Source organism: Corvus kubaryi, unplaced genomic scaffold (genome assembly GCF_017639235.1).
Source record: "Corvus kubaryi isolate FWS band 111438036 unplaced genomic scaffold, C.kubaryi_AGA036_p1.0 split3-73, whole genome shotgun sequence".
NCBI classification, from domain to species: domain Eukaryota; kingdom Metazoa; phylum Chordata; class Aves; order Passeriformes; family Corvidae; genus Corvus; species Corvus kubaryi.
In genome coordinates, this window is record NW_024582091.1 from 1,337,521 (window position 1) to 1,360,367 (window position 22,847).

Genomic DNA, 22,847 nt, shown 5'->3' on the forward strand with positions numbered 1-22,847 from the left:
GGTTACTGTCTCTTCTAAGACCCCTATGACACTGTATGAACATTGCTTATCTACTTTGTAGCACCCAGAAGAGTGCTGGTCTCTCTCACTCGAGATGAGACGCGACCTCTGCTTGAAAACCAGGCTTCTGGTTAAGGGCTGCTCTGAAGTCAGTGCACAACACGAGTGGAGCCAAGGTTTCAAGTGGTCACAGTTACCCAGAACTGCATGCAACCACTTCAGTTTATTAAGTGCTAACTCAACACGTAAGAGTTTTTTAGCACAACTGATGTCAAAAAGTAGAAGCAATGGGACAAAATGAAGGAGAAGACACCTAACCATGCTTAGCCATCACAACCATGACACTGGAGGAACATACAGCTACAGTGGCCACACTGCCAGCACAGAAGCAATTAATTGTCAGGTTAATTTGAGACAGGAGACGGTAGTAGCATTTCAAGTCTGCCCAGGAGTGTCTCCCAAGGCTGAGAGCCACTCACTGGCCACTGCAGAGGAAACAGTCTGACAGGACCCTGGAGTCAGTGGAGAGGGGAAAAGAGAAAACCTGCAGATCAATGGTGTTTGGAGGCACCAGTATCATAGGAAAACTATATGTTACAAAGAGAATACGATATACCCCAGCACCAGGAACGGGTCAGAAAGACCGGGATAGGGCGGCATGTCTGCTGTCTTGGCAGAAATCAGACTGCACCCTGCGGTGCCACTTGAGCTGGGTTAGGTACCACTGCCTGCGTCGGGAGCAGACCCAGAGTACAAATAACATGAAGTAAAGGGTTTTTCAAGAAACTAAGAGCGGGTCTAATTCTGGGAATCCTGACGAGAGTCTCAGCTTTGAAGCGCAGGAGAAAATGGGACCCTGGTGCAAACTGCACCCCAAGAGAAACCACCTGGCCTCCACGGCGTTGTTCCTCCGCCGCCAGACACCTGAATAACCCAGGGGCTCCGTCTGGGCAGCCTCCGCGCCGCCTCCCGCAGCGAGAGGCCGGGGCCGGCGGCCGGGCGGGGCCGGGGGCCGCGGGCACTCGGGGCTCCCGCCGGGGCGCTGCGCTGCGGCTCCTGCGGCACAGCCCCCGGCCCTGCCTGCGGCGCCGCCGCCCCGCTTACCCCCGGCACGGCTGCCCGGCCCCGCCCGGAGGTGAGGCAGGACCCGGCGCTCCCCGCCCGGCGCCGCATGGGGGGAGTTTCTCCTCAGCGCGGGCAGGTGGGGCCGCTCCGCCGCCCGCCCCGCCTCAGCCCCGCGGGGCAGCGCGGGCACCGCGCGGTTCTCCCGGCTCGGCCGCTGCCCCTCGCCGGGAGCCGCCGCCAGCAGCAACAGGTCCGTGCCCGCTCCTCCCTCCGCCTGCCAGGCGAACAAAGGGGCTGAGCGCGGCCCCGCGCCCGCCCGGCCCCTCCGCCAGCCCGGCCCCTGCGCTTCAGCCATTTGCCTCGCCTGGCATCGCACCGCCGCTCCCACCCGCCTTCCCGGCCTCCCCCGCCGGCTCCCGCTGCCAGGCCGACGCGCCGGGGTCGCTGCGCTGCTGGAGCTGCCCCGGAGCGGCGCGGGGCTCGTCGGCCGCCGCCGAAAGGTGAGCGGGGAGGCAGCGGGACGGGAGCGGGGCCGGGGTCGGGAGCTGCCGGGGAGGGCTGGTGCCGATGTCTGCCGGTATCTGTGGTAAGAACGGCGACGTGGAGGCACGGTAGCCGTGTGTGTGTGAGGGGGGTTGCTGGAGCACTGTCAGGTTTAATCTTGCTTTTTTTTCTCTTTCGTCTGCCCCCTTAATCCACCTACCCTGGGCAGCGGGGAGGCTGGGCATATCTATCCCCATATCCATTCTCCATATGTCGCAGAGGAGCCAACCCTGATGCCTGCGGTTTTGTTTTGTTTTTTTTTTTTTTTTTCCTTGCTGACCTATTAAAAATATAAATGACTCTTTACACTAATATTTAGGGATATGTAATAGCAGGAGATTGCTTCCCGCTATAAATTCTTCATGGCGTGCTACCCCATCCTTCTAAAAGCACACGCAAGCCCTGGATGTACGTACTCGTGCAGGATTTTGCAGGGTGGAAGATGCCTCAAAAAAACTTGCACTTAGTTTCATTAGGTAGGTTTTTATGTCTGGTGCTTTAAAGCAACAAAAAGCAGACTCCTGAACCCAAACTTACACATAGCACAGAAAATGATAGTATTAAATCCTATTGCCAACTTTTTTCACCCATCAAGAAAAAATAAAACCATCTAGAAATAATAATATTCTGTAAAGCTTTTCCACAACAATTAAACGGAACAACAGAAAACTAGAGCAAAAAGCTAGGAGAAAAAGTAGGGCAATAAAAAATAGAATACCAATAAAATAGAACAATCCTTCTGTATGATCTGAGAAGCAAAAGGGCTCCTCTGTTTTTCAGGGACTTAACCATCTGTCTCCCAAAAAGGAATTAAGTGGAATGTTTGTGGAAAATAATAATTAAATTGTCACTAGTATTGACAAAGCAATATTTCCTCCCCTGTTTAACTGTCTGGCCCATCCTACTTATTCTGCATTCTCCTCTTCCCAGGGCCCATCACACAGCATTTATTCACTCTTTAATTAGGACATCCAGTGCATGCCAATGGGATCCTCTGGTCATCCACCAACAATCCACTGCTAATGGCACTGTCTGATGAGAACCTGCCAAGAGCTGAGGACTGGTCCCTTGCCTGCCCCAGCTCCTCTCTGCTCTGCAGGACTCCTGGCAGTGGTGCCACTGAAGTCAGTGGTGCCACTTAGAAGCTGGAGTTTGCAGGACTGCACCTTGATAATATCAAAAGACCGAAATCTGTAATAGCTTCCTTTCTTTTACGAATGCTGTGCTCACATCACTTTTCAATATAACAAATAGTCCAAAGAGATGGACAGACTTGAAATGTCAATAAATATTAGAGCACCATTATTTGGCAGGAACATTCAATGAAAGCCATTAACTGGCTTTACTGTAGTAAAACAGGATTACAGTATTTAGAGCTGGCCTAGGTTACCGTAGAGATGATGATGTGGTTAGATGACTGCATCCAGATCCTACTTACTAGGGGTTTCAGCATCCTGTAGTATCCTGTTGCAAGAGGATATTAGGGACAGCTGACAGCTAAAGAAGGATATAATAAACATGAAAGGAAATACTTAAATTTCTTTTAAAGTAGAATGAAACTTTTTTAAGATAGTTTTTTTTCTTGGTGAGATCCTTTGTGGATTTTGCAGGGATTTTTCTCTTTATCCCTACTGACATTGTAGAGCATTGCAGTTGGGAGCCTGTTCCTTTCCTCTGAACAGAAGCAGAGAAGTAATTTTATACCACTTCACATCCTTGAAAATACCCATTTTAAAAATAAGCTCATTTTCATTGTATTTTATCTCATTAGCCTTCTCAGGACATGATATTTTTATGTCTGGTGTTTTATTTTTCAGTGATATTGTCATCATCTATTGTTTCTGCTTCATGTTTGGTGTCAGTGTTGTTTTGTCAGTGAGCAGGCATGATTAGTTCCTTTCATTGAAGAAGAATTACTTTATAGCAGTTCAAAATTTGACAGCCAGTTTAACCTGATGTGTGACTGAGCTGTCACTGAGCAGGAAGAGACCCTGCTCTTTCCCTAGCCGGGGCCATACATTCCTGCCCAAATCCCTGTGCCAGAACTCTTCACCATGTGACAACACAGTGAATGGATAGAGATTTTGCCTTCCTCCTGCAGTTAATTAAGCAAGCACTCAGTTTACACTGCAGATGTTGGCATTACGAGTGGTGCTAGTCCTGTGAACAGTGTTACATCTGTGTGTAACTCTCTGCAGGATCAGGACCAATTGGTTGGCAATGCTGTACCCTTTTTTCATCCTAAAATGCTCCTTAGATGCTAACTGGCAGTTTTGGCTTTAGAAGGATTACAAGACTGGGTCAGTATTGTATATGGGGGATTGAGTGTTAATGCAAAAAGAGTTGGCTGGATTTTTTGTTCTGCACTACACATTTGGTACTTCCCAGTTTCTTTCTTATACTGCATCAGCAAGGATGGCAGGAATTAATGATTGGCTAAGTCAGTTTATTTAATGCAAAACAAGCTGGAGAAAAAGTCCAGAGGTTCTACAGGTTTTGCACCGTGTGTCAGAAGGAGAAGAAGAAAGATGTGTCACATAAATGCTTTTCAGGTGTGATGTTTCACAAGCTGCCATTGCTGTGCCTCTGGCTAAAACAGACAGGTTGACAGCCTTTTTTAACTCACTTGGAAACATGCCAGAAGCCGCAGTCCTTTCTATACAAATCAACATAGGTTGGTCAGGCAGCTCCCATGCTGTTGTCTGTCACAACATGATTTGGCATTCACTGAAGTTATTTTACATTTACGCATTCATAGATTAGCACAAGCTGTTTGTTGTTTTTCTGGACACTGATTACTCCAGGAGTACTTAAGGAGCTAGATAAGTTTTGCATTTCAGCTTTGGATCTCTAATTGCTGGAAGACTCCTGGACTTCTGAATCATTTCGAACTATCAACCTGTCAGAGTTATAAAATAGTGTGGTTTTTTTCTTGGAAGCAGTTCTGCTATTTTCTCTTTTCCCCTCTCTTGTAAGTAGATTGAAAAAACAGGCCTTAAGGTCTGGAGATGAACTATTATTTCTGCAACCTGTATTTTAGGTGTTAGACAGTAAGAACTAAAAGCCAACCCTTTGCTATGGGAGTGGCATGTGAACAACAAATGTTCTGATTCCTTCAGTCAAAGACAAATCTGTTCATGGGAGAGTTTTTCTCTTATCCTGTAGCTTTCTTTCATTTCTCCTTTTATTGCAACTCCCTGCATTGCTTTAGTTCAAAAAACAGCTACTGTAGACATTTGTCTGTGCAGTTGTGGTGGATTAACCCTGGCTGGATGCCTCGTCCTCACCAAAGCTGCTCTATTACTCCTCTCCTCAGCTGGACAGGGGAGAGAAAATAAAATGTAAGCCTCATTGGTCAAGATAAGAACAGTGAGCTATCACTCACCACTTACTGTTATGAGCAAAACAGAGTTGACTTAGGGAAATCAGAGCAGGATAATGAGAAATAAACCCAAATCTTAAAATCATCTTCCCACCATACTTCTCTTTTTCCAAGGCTTAAGTTTACACCTGAATTCTTTACCTTTCCCCCTCCCCCAGTGTTACAGGGGGACAGGGAGTGGGTATTGTGGTCAGTTCATCACATGTTGTCTCTGTTGCTCCTTCTTCCTCACAGTCTTCTCCTGCTCCAGCAAGGGGTCTCTCCCATGGGAGAAGGTTCTCCACAAAATTCTCCAGCATAAGTCCTTCCCATGGGCTGCTGTTCTTCACAAACTGCTTCAGCATGAGTCCCTCCCACTGGGCACAGTCCTTCAGGAACAGACTGCTCCAGCATGGGTCCTCTGTGGGGTCACAAGTTCTGCCAGCAGATTTGCTCCAGTGTGGGCTTCCCACAGGTTCACGGCATCCGCAGCATCCACCTGTTCCAGTCTGGGATCCTCCACAGCCTGCAGGTGGATCTCTGCTCCATCACTAACCTCCATGGGCTGCAGGGGCACAGCTGCGTCACCATGGGCTGCACCACGGGCTGCAGGGGAATCTGCTCCAGCGCATGGTGCACCTCCTCCCTCTCCTGCACTGACCTTGGTGTCTGCAGAGTTGTTTCTTTCACATATCCTCACTCCTGTCTTTGGCTGCAGTTTGCTCCTGCGCAGTAACTTTTTCCTCTCCTTAACTCTGTCATCCCAGAGGCACTACCAGTATCGCTGATGGGCTTGGCCTTGGCCAGTAGAGGGTCTCTCCTGGAGCCGGCTGGCACTGGCTCTATCAGACATGAGGAGGCTTCTGGCAGCTTCCCACAGAAGCCACCCCTGCAGCCCTCCCGCTGCCAAAACCTTGCCATGCAAACCCAGTACAACAGCATAAGAAATCCAGATGCTCATGAAGTTTATGGGAATTTTTCTTGACTGCAGTGGGGTTGGGATTTAAAGTGATGTCTGGCTTTATCAAAATTCTCTGTGAAACTTAGGTGGCAGTTTCTAGTTGCAGGCTACTATCACAAGCCTGACTCACTTCAAAGTCATGGAAGTGAGCAGTACACAAACATACTTCTTCAATATCAATTGATAATAGAGTTTTGAAGTTTGGTTTCCACAGTAGATGCAGAAACAGTAAATATCATTTGAGTGTATTGTAGTGTGAGCTTTGGAGTTAGTCAGTGCCATGTGTCCCAAGAAATTCTACATTTTGATATAGAAGAATGAGGGCAAAGGCCGTTGATGTGCATTCATGTGGTAAATTCACTGCTGCTTCGTGTCCAGGATGAGGTCTATACCACTCATTCTCTGTGATAGAAGAGCTTTAAGACAGACAACAGAGTTGCAAGAATCTGTTAGTCTAACACCTGGACAGTATTTCTGCCAAGACATTTTGCAGCCTTACAGGAAATAAATACTTGGATTGTACCCCCAAAATCAGACAGCTTTTCACATGACAGTGGCTGAAAAGCCTCAGTATCTGCTTTGAGGTCAGAACCACAAACCAGGACCCCTGAATCTGAGCTTCTTCTCACACCTCCCAAATCATAACCATAAAACCAAAAGTCTCTGCCTTGCATTCTGATGCAAAAGTCTTACTTCTCACTCCAGGTCCTGACTGTACAGCTTTGTCCAGATTGCAGACTAATAAATGCAAGGATAACACTGCGACTGTTGAACATGATGCATATTTAACTGCATGCATTAACAACCCTTTATTCTGTAGCACTTGAAAATGACACGTTTGAATCATAGATTAGTCAGACATACTACAGTCTTTACTTCTACTCTGTGTCAGAAAGTCCAAAAGCAGATGGACAATCCTCTGATCATCATCACCCTTCACGGTTGTGTTACCAGTCTGTATGTCTCTTCAGAAAAGAGCATGGATCATTTTGAGGAAAGAGAATTCCAAAGTGGTATTCAGGATGATCTGTCTGACACCTGCTTTTCAACCAAGGCCATTGGCCAAAACAGAGAAACTGAATAGATGTGAGATGAATGACCTGAGCAGAGCAACATTTTGACCGAATTCATCCAGAAGTTATTAGCTTGGTACAGAAGTAAAATTCTTTGGCCTGTTCTTGCAGGAATAAGATCTGATAACCAGGCAATCTTTTCTGTCCCTTAAATCTAGACACCTGTCTGCCTTGTTCAATGGAAAAAGCATTATAGTGGGAGATACTGAATTGCCCTAAATTCTTGATGTAAAAGTTGAGCTTAGTCAGAGAAATCAGTGCAGCCAGAAAAGCTTTGCCTGAACACCCAGGCTCAGCATATGAAATTCACATTATAGTAAAAAATGCTATGCATCCAAGGCAGAAAGTGTCAGGCCACGAAAATAAAAGTATTTTAATAGAAACCTGTTTTATTTCTATCTCAGAATGGTCAGGAAATGTTAGTTTGTACTAATGTAAACAGCCTGCATTACATTCAATTTTCTCTTCTTTCCCTGTTCAGTTCCAATGGTTACATAAAGTAGTTTCATATTTTGTTAAGCCTTCAGTTGCATCATTGCTACTAAAAGCATTCCCATTGTTTGGTGAAATCTGGGCTGACAGCCTACAACTATTCCTGATAGTAAAGGCTTGCCACAAAAATACCTATGACTGCAGCATGCATTTCTGCTTTGAGATCAGCAATAGTGTTTTTCAATCCTAGCACAAGTCAGAATGGCTTAGATCTCCAGACAATATAGCTGAGCCCTAACCCACTAAAGGCAATGGGAAGAAGTATAGAAACTTCCCTTTTATCAGGGAACAGAACCCAGGATTCTTCTTCCTCACCCTCAGAAACACTTTTTTATTGTTTCTGTGAAAAGTAATACTGGTTTAGTCTGAAGGAGAGTAATCCTTCTTTCATGGACTTGATGGTTTGGGCACTTGGGGTTTTAGTCTTGTCAGGTAAAGGGGCAGTGACAAGTTTCCCATGGGGCTTGGTCAAACTCTAATTAATCTACAGAAAGGCAAAGTAGCAGCAAGAGTCAGTACTGCTATATTTTAAAGAAATTTAGGTTTATTTTGAAGAAGATTCTGGGTTAAGGCACCCAAAGCAAGAACTAAAGTCCCCTGATTGCACAAGCTAAGTACTTCATCACCTTTGATATTTTTCTACTGGCTAGCCCTTGGTAGCTCTCATGCGCTGATTTTTGAGGCTCCAAATCAGTTGGCATGTAATTGTACCCACCCACTGCATATGTGTACAGAAGCTGTGTGTATGTTCCAGATTCCATTCCAGGAGCTGGTTACAGGTAGATCAGCAGTGCTGTACAGCTCAGACACACAGCATCGGTCTCTCCCCTTGCAGGAGAACTGGGGGGTGCATCCCACCCCCTGCTCAGTTCTGTGTGGGAATATGGCCCTCTGTGTATCCACCTTGGCCTGATTTTCATGAAATAAATACAAGAAATCAGACTCCTGTGAGTAACCTAGTAGGTCACAGTTATAGGCCCAACAGCAAAGTGTACCAGCAGCATTTCTACCATGTCCGTGCAAGCTGATTCCTTTCCTCCTTTCAGATTAGGGCTGTCATACTGGAGGTTTTGCTCTGCTATCTGATCTGGCTGTCGTAGGTCTTACATCTTTGCTGCACTGCCAACTGCCAGATAAACCTGCCCTCAAAGTCAGCCTTTGCCATGTTTAGCACTGTGGCAGGTCTCTCCATACCTGAATCCCGTCCAAAGTCTGTGTAGAGACAATGTCTGCAGGAACCTGGAATTATTCTTGAAATCAAACCTACCTGCAGTGTAATTTTTAGTTGCAGCTAGAATGACTGCAAACCTGTAGTTTGAAGAAGTACGTGGGCAAAGAAACCATATATGATCTCCAAAAATGAGAAGGATGCCATTCACCATGTATCTAAAGGACCTCTGCCTTTGTAAGCATCACTTACTTAATTTGTCAATAAATCAGTGAAACTGTTCAGTTTCTAAAAGTAGGGCTTTTTTTTCTCTTAAGTACGAGATCCAGAGTTCGTCTGGGAAAAAAAGTTTTCCTTATTGCCTTCTCTAGAAGTTTTACTTTTTTTTCCTAGGCATAAGTCTCAGAAAAATGGGACTGTTTGCTTCCCTTTGAAGTCTGTTGTTACCTCTCACATTAGGTCTTTCTCAAGCACTATGGTGACATATTTTGGCAGATTTCTGGTGCTTTGGGCTCTTTAATCTGTATGTCGTTTCCATAATGATATAAAAAGCAAAATCCAGTTTTATCTTAAAGCAGGAATTTAATTTCCTCCAAACAAGTTGCCCCATCTTCTATGTTAAATGCAATACAGAGCAGGTGTGTTGGAAGAGTGCAGTACATTTATGGAGATCAAGTGCTCTTCTGGAATGCAAAACCAAGCCTGACTCTACTTTGATTTTCAAAAATCTGTCTAAACTATTTTGCTGGTTTGCTTGACTTGGCTTCTCAGTGGATATTCTCCTTCTGTATTAGTACCAACATTGCCAAAGTGTTCATAGGGACTTTGAATATGTTTGCAATTTGTTGACAATACAGTTTAATACTGAAAAGCATTTCTGCAGTCAACATTACCACATTACACACTAATGCTTAAATGATGCTTTTAATCATCACAAGCTGATGTTTTGCTTCCAAGTTAGTGCTCCTGGTGTATGGCAACTTCCAGAATTTAAGGTCAGAAAGGATTTCTAGATCTACTAGTCTCCTGTCAAATTTCATTAACCCTTGCGTTCCTTGAGCCCATCCTTCACTCTCCCAGTCAATTAATGTAAACTTTTAATTATCCACAATATGCTCTAGCAGTCTTTTTTTCCCCCTCAATAGTGTAAATCTGTTGCTTTGTTTACACTTACACTTGGTTTGTTTAGGGTTTCTTCACCAAGAAAGCCTTCAGCATGCAGAATTTTCACCTACACTTGTGCACACTCATCAAGTCACAGAGCAAACATACCAAGCCCTGAAGAAGTGTCAGCTCTGCATTTCTCAGGCTGATGAAGGCTTGCTGTACTAGTTCTCTAGTAGTTCTAGCTAGTTGCTACTAGCACAAGCCACCTTTTCTCCAAAGCCATGAACTGTGGCTGTTAGAGGGTGCCTATGCTAGGTATCACCTTTTTTCTTGGGAGCTGGCTCAAGACTGGCTAAACTTCAGTTTATCACAGACATGACCACGTGCTCTCATATCTATAAGTGTAGCTGTGAGCCCATGTCGAGAATTAGCAGCAATTCTGCTTAAAAAGTTTTGTTGCATTCAGCATGTTGTTGCCATGCCATACTTACCTCCTGCATTAGTGAAAAAGACACCACATCAGCCCTGGAGTTTTTCTCAAAGGTATTGTAATCACTCAAAACTTCTTTCTGACTGTTCTGTTTTTTTGTTAGACTTTCTTTACTCTAAGGGATATTGGAGAGAACTTGCACTTAATCTTTGCTAGAGTTTGCTTTTGTAGGAGTGTTACTTCCTTTTTGCTGTGAGAACTCCTGAGGGACACTACTCCTCCCTAACTATTTCTGAAGAATCTGAACTGGAAAGAACTCAAAAAGATAGTTTCCTTTTTAGAGAATGTTTGTCTCTATGGATATCACTGTTAGGAAACCTTTTCTCTGGTCATGATGACTGTTTAGAACTTGCATATTTTTAGTTTGGATTTGTTAGCTATAATATCAATTTAATCAGGCTTTTGATAATATTTTTATTATGACTTACTTCCTCTCTCTTCCTCCGTGCCCAGACATACACAGCCTTTTCTTCCTCTGAGTTTCTGATGAGGAACTGCTGCCCACATGTTTCTTGTGTGGTCTGTAGTCATAAGCTGCAATTTTTAAATGTTTATTTTTCTTTGTGGTTGTATGAAAATGTTGTAGTAATGAGATTAAAAACATTCATACCTTTATTACATGGTGTGAGAGAATTACAGCACCTTGAGAGGTCAAAATTTGCATCCACCCTTGAGTGTGAAGGCAATACTATAAAAGCCATATATATATCCAGCAGTCAGGGCAAGACACTAGGATTGTATCGTACCTAACTTTAGAAAAGGGAGAGAAAAAGAATTATTCTTCCTGCTGTTTTTCTTGAGGTGGTACATTGAAAGACAATTGTACTTTTTTCTTACAAACAGGAGGTTAATCAAGTGGTTAGAGTTTAAATCTGTAGTAGGATCCAAGCAGTGCAGGCCCTTTCAGAGAAATGGCATCTTTATGCTCCAGATGTTTTCCCCATCTACAAAGAGAACACTTTTTCCCTCCAAATTTCATCAATATCCTCAATGAGCAGGAGTATAACAGATCATTTTTGTAAGTTTGCAAACCACTCTACACTTGACTGCCTACATTTCACCCTAGCCAGTTCTCCTTTTAAGTCATTGTTTAGTTTTTAAAATAAATATAAGGGATGTTTTTTCTCTTTTGATGATCCTGCCTCTTTGGGGGCCTTAATCATCTCAATCAGATGACGCCCCTATCCCAAGGGACTTCTCTACTGAAGTAAATTTTGGCAGTCCAAGTTTTTACAAGAGCATTTTTTCTGGACTAAAGTGCAGCAGAATGGCATTCTGTCATTTCTGAATTGGTAAGTCTCCTGGGGAGGATAGCCTGCTTATGTAAATTAGAGTTGCTTATGATAGGGAAAGCACTGCTTTTATTTACGAGACTTGAGTCAGAGCTGTTTCCATTTGTGAACTGGAGAGCAGTAACCCAATTGCTCCCACATGCACGTATTCCCCAGAGAAAGTGGGTCTTGCTAAAGGAGGTGGTTTGGATCAAAGGCTGTTGGCACTGCACAAAAAAAATAACGAGAGAACAATTCAATACAAGCATTTAATTGGATTTTATCAGAAGGACTGCCAGATGAATGCAATGCCAGGAAACTTTACCTGCAGCTCTTCACTACAGTTTCTCTGTCAGAACAACTGTGCCTTCTTATCTATGCTGTTACTTGAGCAATGTCTCACAGCATTTGAGGTTGGGGCCACACATTCAGGATATTGTGTGTCATTGCCAAGTCTGTAAATACAGTTCATGTTTGTTGGCAGCTCCTCTGTCCATTAACATTACATCATCCCTAGACCAAGCCCATGATAATGAAAACATTTTCAGACCAAGTAATTCAGCTTCTGACTTAAAAGTCCCCAGTATAAAAGGTGATCTCAGTCCATAGGTACCATGTACTCTCAGTAGCTTGCTTCCTTTTCCAGTACCTATCCTGTTTGTGAGTTTTGAAAAAAAATGCTAAAATAAGTTTAAGCCAAATGAGATTGGGTGGTCAGATTCTTCTGAATCATCACAGCTATCAAGTATCTTCTGCAATTCTGTACTTCTTTAATGTTCTCTGTTGCCAGAACTGCAGTACAGCTCTTTGATCACTGTAGATAAGAACAGAGAAGGAGTTCAGTATTGTATTTCCATCAGGCCCTTTCAGCATCTTCCTGTTTCATACTAAATCCATGACCTTTTAACTCAGATCAGTCATGTTGCTCAATAATGGAAAGGTTCCACAACCTCTCTGAATTGTTTTTTCAGCTTCATCTTTGTATAATTCTTGTATTTTGTTTTCAGCTAGACAGAGATGCTGAGATTGCTGTCGTGGTCATTTCTCTTGTTGGCAAAATCCTCCAAACCCTCTTTCAGCTTTTCTAAGTTTTCAGCTGGAAGCGCCCACTTTTAAAATGCTGCTGTTACGGTCTGAAAGTCTCCAATACCCAGAAATCAAACCTCAGCATTGATTCAGTCTAACTGAATGTGATCAAATGTAGTAGAAAGCCCTTCACCAGGCAAGTGCACAAAATAAAAAGCCATGAGGGAAGACTGATATTATCATTTAAATAAAGTTTGCATTGCAGGTATGGGCTTCTAGATTTCCTGTCTGTGTCAGGGGTTTCCAGACAATGTCACTTTGCAGTTATGCTTTCAGTAAAAAAAAATATTAAGTTAGATTTACAGGGTAAATGAATCATGTCTGCTGAAAGGAAGCCACAATGCATATTTTACATAGAAATGAGTGTTCCTTGAGGACTGTGAAAAAACTGACAAAAGGGGATTTAAATGGAAATTAATAACCGCCTTAAAAATAGAATCAGGGCTGCAGATACTTACTAAATTATATTAAGTACATTTGGAAAATTTTTATGCATTGCTCATCAAAACTTTAACCAAGTCTGGAAAATTCATAAACAAACATGAGGCAAACAAATGGCACTTCATTAAATTCTAAAAACTGTGTTCGTGAAATGAGGGTAGAACTGGGTGGTGATTGTGCTGACAGGGACTAACTTACTTACAGCCATGCCCTCCCTGTATCCTGCCTTTTCCCACAAGAGACTTCATGTTCTAATTATCTGTTGTGATTTTTTCCCCTTGCTTCTACTTTTTATTGACAGAAGCTATAAATCTTTGAATAAAGACATGAAGCAATCTTTATGAAGTCTGATTTATGCCTTGCTAATGCATTACAGCTACATATGCTGCTGCACAAATGTGAGATTGCTCTTGTCCCAAAAACAGAAAAGGTATTTCCGTATGTTTTGTAAACAATTAGAATTATTAGCATACTCAGGGTGTCAAGATACTCTAGATATATTATTAAAAGAAACATAACTTTATTACTCTTAAACTTCTGACTAAACAGAGGCTATATCGATTTTTAAAATAATTATCTTTTTACACTTTCTTTTAAACAGGGGGAATGCATATGAGGAGCACTGATATGAAGAAAACTTCCCGAAGGTCATGCAAAGGCAAACTTGGCTAGTGGGGAATCGCCTTCCAGAATAGACTGCAGCCTCAGCCTTCCTCTGAAATAGTTGCACAAGGTGAATGCATTGTGATAGTACTCCTAAGTGTCTGCCGTTAAAGGAGGTTTTTGCTCATCACCCAGCGCAGTGTAGGGACCAGTTGTCATGAAAAGGAATGAGTGCCTGCAAACTGCTTAAAATTTTTGCAGAGCAACGGGAAAACCGGAATTGCTTTTCAGGCTGTTGAGGTGCTCATCGGGGCGATCCCCGGTCCCACCAGAAGAGCTCAGGTTTTCGGGGGCTGAGCTAGCCCAGTTAGCCGAGGGCAGCGGGAGGCGGCTGAGCCGCAGGGTGGATCCCCCAGGGAAAGGAGAAGGGGAGGTTTAGCCCCGGAAACCAGAGACGGCCCCGCCTGCGGGAGCGGCGGCTCCGCATACTAATCCTGAGAAGCGGCGGGGAAAGCAGCCGCGGGGGAGCGGAGGAAGGCGCGGATGCTGAGCTCTGTTGGTCTGTCCCGCAGGTGATGGCCGCGCCGCGGCGGCCGGCAGCGCTCCGCACGGACCAGGCGCGGCGGCGGCGCAGGTAGCGCGGCTCCATGGAGGGCAGCGGCGCGGCCCCGGAGGAGGAGGAGAGCGGGGCCGCGAACGGCGCTCCCCCGCCGCCGCCGCCGCCCACGCCGGCCGCCCCCTGCGGCTTCAGCTCCTCCCTCTGCTTCAGCGCCGCCGCTGCCGAGCCGCAGCAGCCCGCGGCCGGCGGCCGGGTGGTGCAGAGCCAGTGGGAGATCAACAACGCCGCCTGCCAGCCGGAGGAGGAGGATGAGGAGGTGGTGGGGCCGCGGGACCGGCCGCCGGAGGAGCCCGACCTGGTGATCGAGGTGTCGGGCCGCCGCATTCGGGCGCACAAGTCGGTGTTGGCGGCCAAGAGTGACTATTTTCGTGCCCGCGCTTCACGGGACGTCCTGCGGGTGAAGGGGGTGAGCTACGGGGCGCTGCGGCTGCTCATTGACTACGTGTACACGGCCCGCATGGGCGAGGTGCGGCACGACAACCTGGCGGAGGTGGTGAGCGGAGCCCGCGTCCTCCAGATGCCCTGTGCCCTGCACTGTGCCGCCGAGGCCATGCGCGCCCAGCTCTGCCTCGGCAACTGCTACCAGCTCCTCTGCCTGGCCAAGAAGCAGCGGCTGGCGGAGCTGCGGGAGGCTGCCTATCGCTTCATGAGTGACCATTACCTGGAGGTGCTGCGGGAGCCCAGCGTTTACGGCCGCCTCAGTGGCACTGAGCGGGACCTCATCTTGCAGCGGCGCATGGATGCTGGCCGGCCCTGCTTGCTGGTGGCCGAGGTCAGCGACGCCTTCGAGCGGCCGGGTGGTGGCAGCCGGCCACAGAGCCGCGAGAGCAGTCGGCCACAGAGTCCCTCCTCCGTGGTGTCTCTGGAAGAGAGTGGCTCCCTCATTCACTGCTACCAGGAGACCAGTGGCGAGTGGAGGGTGCTGACGCGCCTGCCCGAGGAGGCCAATGCCAAGGGCTGCGCCATGTGCGTCCTCCACAACTACCTCTTCCTAGCAGGGGGCATTGTGACAGGGCCGGTGGGCAGCGAACCCAGGGCCCGCCTTTCCGACAAGGTCTTCTGCTATAACCCCCTGACCGACACCTGGAGCCAGGTGCGGCCGCTGGCTCAGCCCCGCTCGCAGCTCAAGCTGCTGGCCCTGGATGGTTACCTCTATGCTGTGGGGGGCGAGTGCCTCTTCACTGTGGAAAGGTACGACCCACGGGCTGACCGCTGGAGCCCTGTGGCTCCTCTGCCCAAGGGTGCCTTCGCTGTGGCTCACGAGGCCACCACTTGCAACGGGGAGATCTATGTGTCAGGAGGCTCCCTCTTCTACCGCCTACTCAAATATGACCCTAAGCGTGACGAATGGCAGGAGTGCCCTTACAACAGCAGCCGCCGGCGCTCTGCTGACATGGTGGCCTTCAAGAGCTTCATCTACCGCTTTGATGTGAGCAGTGGCCGTGGTGGGGAGCAGGGCCCAGGTGGCGGGGCTGGCGGTGGTGTTGAAGTTTTCCGGTACAACACGGTGGCCAAGTGCTGGAGCCAGTGCGCCAGCCTGCGGCCCAGCGGTGGCCCCATCCAGCCCTTCCGCTGTGCCCCCTTGGGCAGCACCATCTACTGCGTCAACCGGACCGGCACCCTTCGCTTCAGCCTAGCCCAGGACGGTGAGGTGGAAGCAGATGGTGGGCTCAAGGGCACCTTTGACGGGGAGCTTCTTAAAGCTCCCTTGGATGCCAAGGGTGTCCTCCTACCCTTTGTGCTTACCCTGCCCGAGAGGCTGGACAAAACAGGGGACCAGGAGGGCTCCCTCCCACTGTAAGGTGGCCAGCCTGGCTCTGGCTTGCTGAGGGGGGGAGCTGGGTTGCAGATCCACAAACTCCCGTCTACGGAGGGGACCCATTCTGTTGTGTCTGCTGAGAAAAGGGACTTCTCCTTTTGTCCTCTCTGCTCTCAAGATGTTGAGCTGGTTGTAACCCATTTGTAACTCTTCTCATATTTGCTGTGCTTTGTGTGAAAAGCCAAGCACACAGGAGTAAAAGCTGCTATAAAGGATAATCTCTGGATTATGTTTGTGCCAATCCCCAATCTGAGAAAAACTTTTTTACACCTGGATTTCTAAAATATTCTCGACAACAGTGTCATAATGGGATGTTAATTTTGGTTGTGTTTCTCACGTAGTTGCAATCTGGGCTGGAGCCTTTTCTGTTATTTGTGGTTTTTTCCCTCTGGGATGATACTGAGGGATAAACACTGCTGGCAACATAATTTAGCTGCATTTGTTTTTATGTTAAACCAACTATTTCCTGTGTTTAAAAAATATAGGAAGAACATCTCCATCACAGCCTTTCATTTCTGGTGCAATAGATGGTTTAGGGAAGCTGTGGCACTGTATTGGTCCCAGGAATTTCAACCACAGATGATTTAACAGATACCAAACTTAATGTTTTAAGTAACACAAATGTGTGCCACATGTTTTACTTGGAATGCAAAGAAAAAGAAAAAAAAAGAACTTTAAAAAGTTACCTTTTTAAAATGTGGCATTTTATAGTAGATATGAGATGTTGATCTGTTCTTTATTTGAAAAAGGCAGTGGTTTCTGTATGAAAAGACATTGTTTTATTACTTTTTTTTGATCAGAGATTTTAAATTATAACAAAAATGAACTGAAGCTGTTCAGACTACAACCGGTTGACATGACCATGTATGCCACTAGAGTTGGGGAAAAACTTTGTGTTTCATATGCTCTTTAACTGCAGGTCAAGGAAGGCTAACCTAAACCAACCTGTGGCAAAAGGCCTTTCCCACGTGTTTCAAGACCATCAGAAGGGGCCATGGAAAATAGGAATGTGCTACACATGTTGATTATATTGTGCACTAGCATGATGTTACTTCTTGAGAGACTGCTTTATTTATTTTGAACTAATGATTGCTGTAATCAAGTCCTTGTTAATTGCAGTACATGCTGATAACGTACACTGTCATTGTGATTCTAAACTGCCCAAGAGAGCTGTTTTTGGGGCAGCATCCAAATGAGGCAAAATCATACAAAACTTCTTCCTGCCTGTGGAAAGTTGAAGCATACTTTTTGTCATGTTACTCAGAACTGGAAAAACGTAGAGTGTCTACACTGACAGACTATATTGAAAAGGGCACATACATTTATTTTATACATTTTATATTTAAAAAAATCAATAGGCAAGGCAAATGTTTTAGCTTTATGGTAAATCACTGAGAAACCTTTTCTGAAAAAAACCTGTGGTTTTGCTGGTACATTGCTGTATATTCAGCACGGAACTGGCATGGACTGTGGTAGAGAATTGTTTATACTCAAAGCTCTAGTATAGATTCATATTTTAGAAAGACATAGGGCCCTTACATCAAAAAAAGCAGATCTTTTTATGTTTTATTAAGATGTTTTTGTTAAACAGGACTTTAGCATTCTTACACATAATCGCTAGTTCCAAAGGAAGGCAGCAGGCTCTGTCCTAAGACACCATCTTTACAAAAGAGAATAGTGAACTTCATAGGTATTTTTTTCCTTGCCTTTAATGTTTGGGGTTTTTTTCTCTTATCGTTGTTGCACGGGGTTTTAATGCAGCTGATCTCGATAGCCATTCTATAGAAAACAGTGGTCCAGTCCTAGAAGTTTGTAGCCAAGTGACCAGCCTGTTCCCTAGTGAGCTAATTAAAGCATCAGCCAGGCAGGAGCTGTAGGCCTGCGGAGTGTGACATTTATCTTAGCCTCAGTACAGGTTGGTGCAGTGGAATTTAACATCCTTCACAGAATATTTGATTTAATTCTCAGACGAGAATCCTTGGAAATGTTGACTCTAAATTACAGTGTTGTAGCTTGAGGAGGAAAGAAATTACATGTTTGCTTTCAGCATAATTTTTATGTTAACTGCAGAAAGTATTTCAAGCTGTGTAGTGCAACACTTAGGTGCATACTTAAACTAGAGGCGTAAGTGTTAGGCCAGATTTTGAAATAGTAGAGTCACCAGGAACACACACACACAAGGAAACTCTGTGTTATCTTTCAATAATACAACATGATTTCATAGTTCAAAGACTTAGGTAGTATAGTTCTTGCACTACAGTTCTTACACTTGATACAGTGAGGTATCAAGCCAGCTTTTGCATTCCTATTCATTAAGCATTAATTAAGCACTTTCATTCCTGCTAATGCATGAAAATGCTTTTAAATTAGTTTTAGGAAGTTTCCATGATTTAAGATCTGAAAATAATTCACAAACTTTTGGGATAGAATGAACGATATCCTTTCTTCCAATATTTATTGCTGTACACGATGAAGAAATACATTTGGAAGTAAGTTCTACCGTAATAAGCATTCAGCAAACCTGCAGTGGTTTGTATTTTTGCTAGGTCCTATTTTTAAAAAAGGTTGAATCAACTGCTTACCTGCTTTCACTGTTTACATAGTGTCAGTGGGGCAGAGTATGGGCTTCATTAGTAGCTGTCTATCAAACCTGTTTCCTTTGTACACTGCATAGTTACAGCCTGATGATTAACAGCAGAGGCATGTTTCTAGCCAAATTTCCTACTCTGTGGCCTCTGTTTCCTCCCTCGTAGGCCTGAGGCAGGTTTGCTGAGAATTGTTTTCTCCCCCAGTTATATATTCACAAAAAAAAAAAAAACAACCTGTAACAAACTTGGGTACTAAAACCAGAATTTAGATAGTCTTCAGGCATTTAAAGACTGAAATTGTCATTCCAGAACCCTACAGTTTTACTTAAACCTAGCAACAACTGTCTCTTTGACATGTGGAGCTGCTGAGCAGTTCCACACCTACCTACCAAGTGGGATATCCAGAAGCCACTGATGTAATAGGGTTTAATTTAGGTGCAAACTAAAGGGCCAGGCCACCCTCAAGTTGTGTTTGCATATGTTTTGCTTTTAAAACAGCCATTTTATCTAGAGTAGCCTGAAGTCTACCATATTTGCATGGGAACATGGAGATCTGTGTGTGCTTTCTTAGCTTGCAAGCATTCAGTCCACATTTCCCACCCTCTGATTGTCGGTGGACTAAAGGACCTGTTGGAGCTAGTCCCTGATCTCTAAATATGTGTGCGTTTTGCATTGTATGTTAATTCGCTGTAAGTCTCACAAATCATCAAGGTAGTCATCCTCACTGAGTGACCTGAGACTAGCTAGAGACATAGTCTGCCCCGCTGTCTTTCTTCCCCCTGAATCTTACAGTCCTCCCATTTTAATGGGACACACAGGAGATAGTTGCCCTTATTTTTCAGGAAATAATGTTTCCTCCCTAGACTACTCCTATTTTCAAGGTCATCTGCTAGAGAATTCAGGCTTGAATTCCCTTAAGCTGAGTAAGGACTGAACTGAGGCCTTGCACTTTGTGTGTGTGTGTCTTGTGTGTTTGTTCTCAAATCTCGATGGCTGTTCAGGAGAACTACATTGGGACCACCTGCAGCTCTTTCTCATGGGTGAGCTTCATGCAAATCCTCCAAAAGCACACACAGGCTCCTGTACATTGAGTTCCGAGTAGATTCCAGGCCCCATCTCTTGGATGGGTAATTCAGCATAGGTTTAGTACAAGTTGTTACAATCAGGCAAGTTTTCTTTGCAAAGCTTTTGCAGACAGGCACTGTATTTTGGGTTACCAGTCTGAGGTGAGGTGCTCCGTGCACTGTACTGGGAGGCCAGACAGATAATTTGGATTCTTGTCAGCGGTGCCACCTTAGTAAAGAGGTATTGCAGTACCTAACAATGAAATGCCTAAAGCCTTTATTGAATCTAAAACTAAATCCTGACTTTCATAAAGAAGTGCTAATAATAGATGAAACTTTACTGTTTCTATCTATTAACTGGTTCCGTAAAATAGAAATTAATTGCAGCAAAAGCACGTGTACAGATTCTGTTTACACTCGAAACTAAGTCCAAAAAATAATTTGCAAAAGATTAACCCTGTTTGATCAAAACCGGCACTGTTACGCAACATGGGGAGGATGTTAGTCATACCCTAGTAATGACTGAAATTGTGCAGTCGCTGATGTAAATTCTGTCCACAAAAAGTTTATTTGTAAATAAATACCTGGTAAAATTTAAAGTGGTAAAAGAATAAATTACTCAAATGAAAGCCATGCCTCTCCTGTGCTGTTTGATTGGCTCTTAGAGTGCTGTATCCCAATTACCACTATTGATGAGTGGCTTTTGCTTTTCCTGATTTACAGCATGTATTCCATTGACTGCTCCATAGATGTGTTAACCTTCATTATCACAAAGTTTAACAGTGGTGCTGGTGCTTTGTGTCTGGACTGATATGTAGTGTTTTCTGCTTGAATGAATCCAGATGTAGACAGAATCCTATCTTTGGGAATTTTTTTTTTCCCAGTAGCATTGCTCCTGGGAAACTTAAGAAAACACAAGAAGGGGGAATGGTGGTAATGTTGAGCAGTTGTAGGAAAAAAGCATTTTATTAATTTCTCTTTTTTCTGCTGTTACTTCGCACACCAATTTGGTGCTAGATTAACAGAACAGCTCTCTTTGGCTATTACCAGTAATAGTCTGAGTACTATTGCAGCAAAGTATGTTTTTGCTGTTTGCTGCCTCAACTCCTACCCTGAGATAATGTAGTGCAAGTTTGTAATAGTTCCATGCATTTACTAGGTTACTAGAACTATTCTGACTTTATATTACTGCTACTAAAAGCAGAGATTGACACACAAACGTAGTAAAATTGTGTGCTCAGAATATGTAATCGCACTTCATTTGTTTTGGCCTACTGCGTGCTGAGAGCTGCTGGAATGAACCCACTGGTATTAGGAATCAGCAGGAGTGCTGGTTTTGGCTGGGGTCAAGTTAATTTTATTCACAGTAGCTGGTATGGGGCTGTATTTTGGATTTGTGCTGAAAACAGTGCTGATAATACAGATCGTTTCATTGTTGCTGAGCAGGGTTTAAACAGAGCCAAAGCCTTTTCTGCTCCTCACCCTACCCCACCAGCGAGGAGGCTGGTGTACACAAGGGCTTTGGAGAGGACACATCTGGGACAGCTGACCCCAACTGATCACAGGGGTAATGCAGACCATTTGTTTTCATGCTCAGCATATAAAGTTGGGGAAAGAAAAAGGAAGGGTGGATATCTGGAGTGACGGTGTTTGTCTTCCTAAGTCGTCTCTGTGTGTGCTGGAGCACTGCTTTCTTGAGGATGGCTGAACACCTGCCCTGCCCATAGGAAGCAGTGTAAAAATTCCTTGTTCTGCTGGTGCAGATTTTGCTTTGGTTATTAAACTGTCTTTTTTTTCAACCCAGGAGTTTTCTCACTTTCCCCCTTCTGATTCTCTCCCCCAAATCACTGGGAGGAGTGAGTGGGGCTGAGCCCCTGGCCAGGGTTAAACTACATCAACAGCTATTTTGGAGACTAACTTTCATAAATTACTCAAAGGAAATAAATGGGAGTTAGGGAGAGAAGGGAAGAGATGAATTCGGAGTCAAAAGTACCTACTTTATATCTGGTTGAAACAAATAGCAGGGGAGGGAAACCCGAGTTGGTACTTGAGACAGTGATGACTATAGGGACAGGTTTTTTTCAAATATTTCTTAAACAGGGTAAGTTTTTACCAACTATATTGTTAGTCTTACTGTTTTGCACCTGCAATCCTTCTCAAACCATCACAGTGTTTAATAAGCTACCTTTTGCAGGAGTCTCTTGCTTTGCTTTTAAGTCTTAGTGGATAAACCCTGGACAAATTTGTGAAATCATGAAATAACAATGTCGATGCTGCCACTTTCAACAGATTAACTAATGCAAATTCTTTAGACACTGTTCACAGTTCAAGTGAATTATATGTGTAACTGATGTATTAGTAGTTTCATTTTTGAAGCATATATAGGTAAAGCTTTTTATGTACTCCAACTTACATTGTAATGAAATAAATACTTTAAAAAAAAGCTTATGTTCCCCCTTAGGGATTTCTGGGTAATTGTTTTATCTTTGTTATCCATCCAATCGGTAAATGGTATTATAAAGCAAAGACGAAATTACATAAATCATCACACAGGTAAATATTTAAGAAATGTTTCTAAGGCTAAGCAAAAAAATTGAATATTTTCATTTCACAGTGCCCTGAGTGTTTGGACCTTGAAATATTTTGCAGTGAAAGCATTTTCCAAAGTGCAGATTAGCATATATTCCAGTTAACTTTTATTTCCCTTTTTTTTTTTGGTCTTGTCAGTATGTTAAAGTGCATTATTCATTTATTAAAGTTACATGTAGGTTTTTTCAGGATACTCTCCTGTATTAGGTCACACATGTCAGAGTTTTGGCTGGAGTAGATTTACAGTGTAAGTAAAAGCAGAATCAAACACAATTTAAATTCCCTACTTCATCTTTTACTTATTTTCTTGACAGATGCTTCGCTTGACATGAGGTCATATGACCTGTTTGAAAACTCCAAGATCCATAGACTATGTGGGGCTGGACTTGCTGTCATTTCTGTTACTTCCTTATTTGTTGCAACATGCAAGCTTTCTTATATTTTCTTAAGCAGGGCCAAATTCTGCTGCTGATTAAACCAGGGTAAATCTGGAATAGCTCAACCGAA

The 22,847-nt window shown here is 44.3% G+C and overlaps 1 protein-coding gene across 1 annotated transcript; it reads left to right on the forward strand.

The window, feature by feature from the left end:
- The first annotated feature begins 1,187 nt into the window (after window positions 1-1,187).
- On the forward strand, window positions 1,188-22,215 carry KBTBD11 (kelch repeat and BTB domain containing 11). The gene is made up of 3 exons (XM_042016880.1): window positions 1,188-1,565; window positions 13,660-13,791; window positions 14,234-22,215. The coding sequence occupies exon 3, from the start codon at window positions 14,309-14,311 to the stop codon at window positions 16,079-16,081; it is 1,773 nt and encodes a 590-aa protein (XP_041872814.1). The 5' UTR covers window positions 1,188-1,565; window positions 13,660-13,791; window positions 14,234-14,308; the 3' UTR covers window positions 16,082-22,215.
- The last annotated feature ends 632 nt before the right edge of the window (window positions 22,216-22,847 follow it).

Excerpts from the sequence above, each read along its gene's own strand:
- KBTBD11 (XM_042016880.1), top strand. The coding sequence starts at position 14,309 with ATGGAGGGCAGCGGCGCGGCCCCGGAGGAGGAGGAGAGCGGGGCCGCG.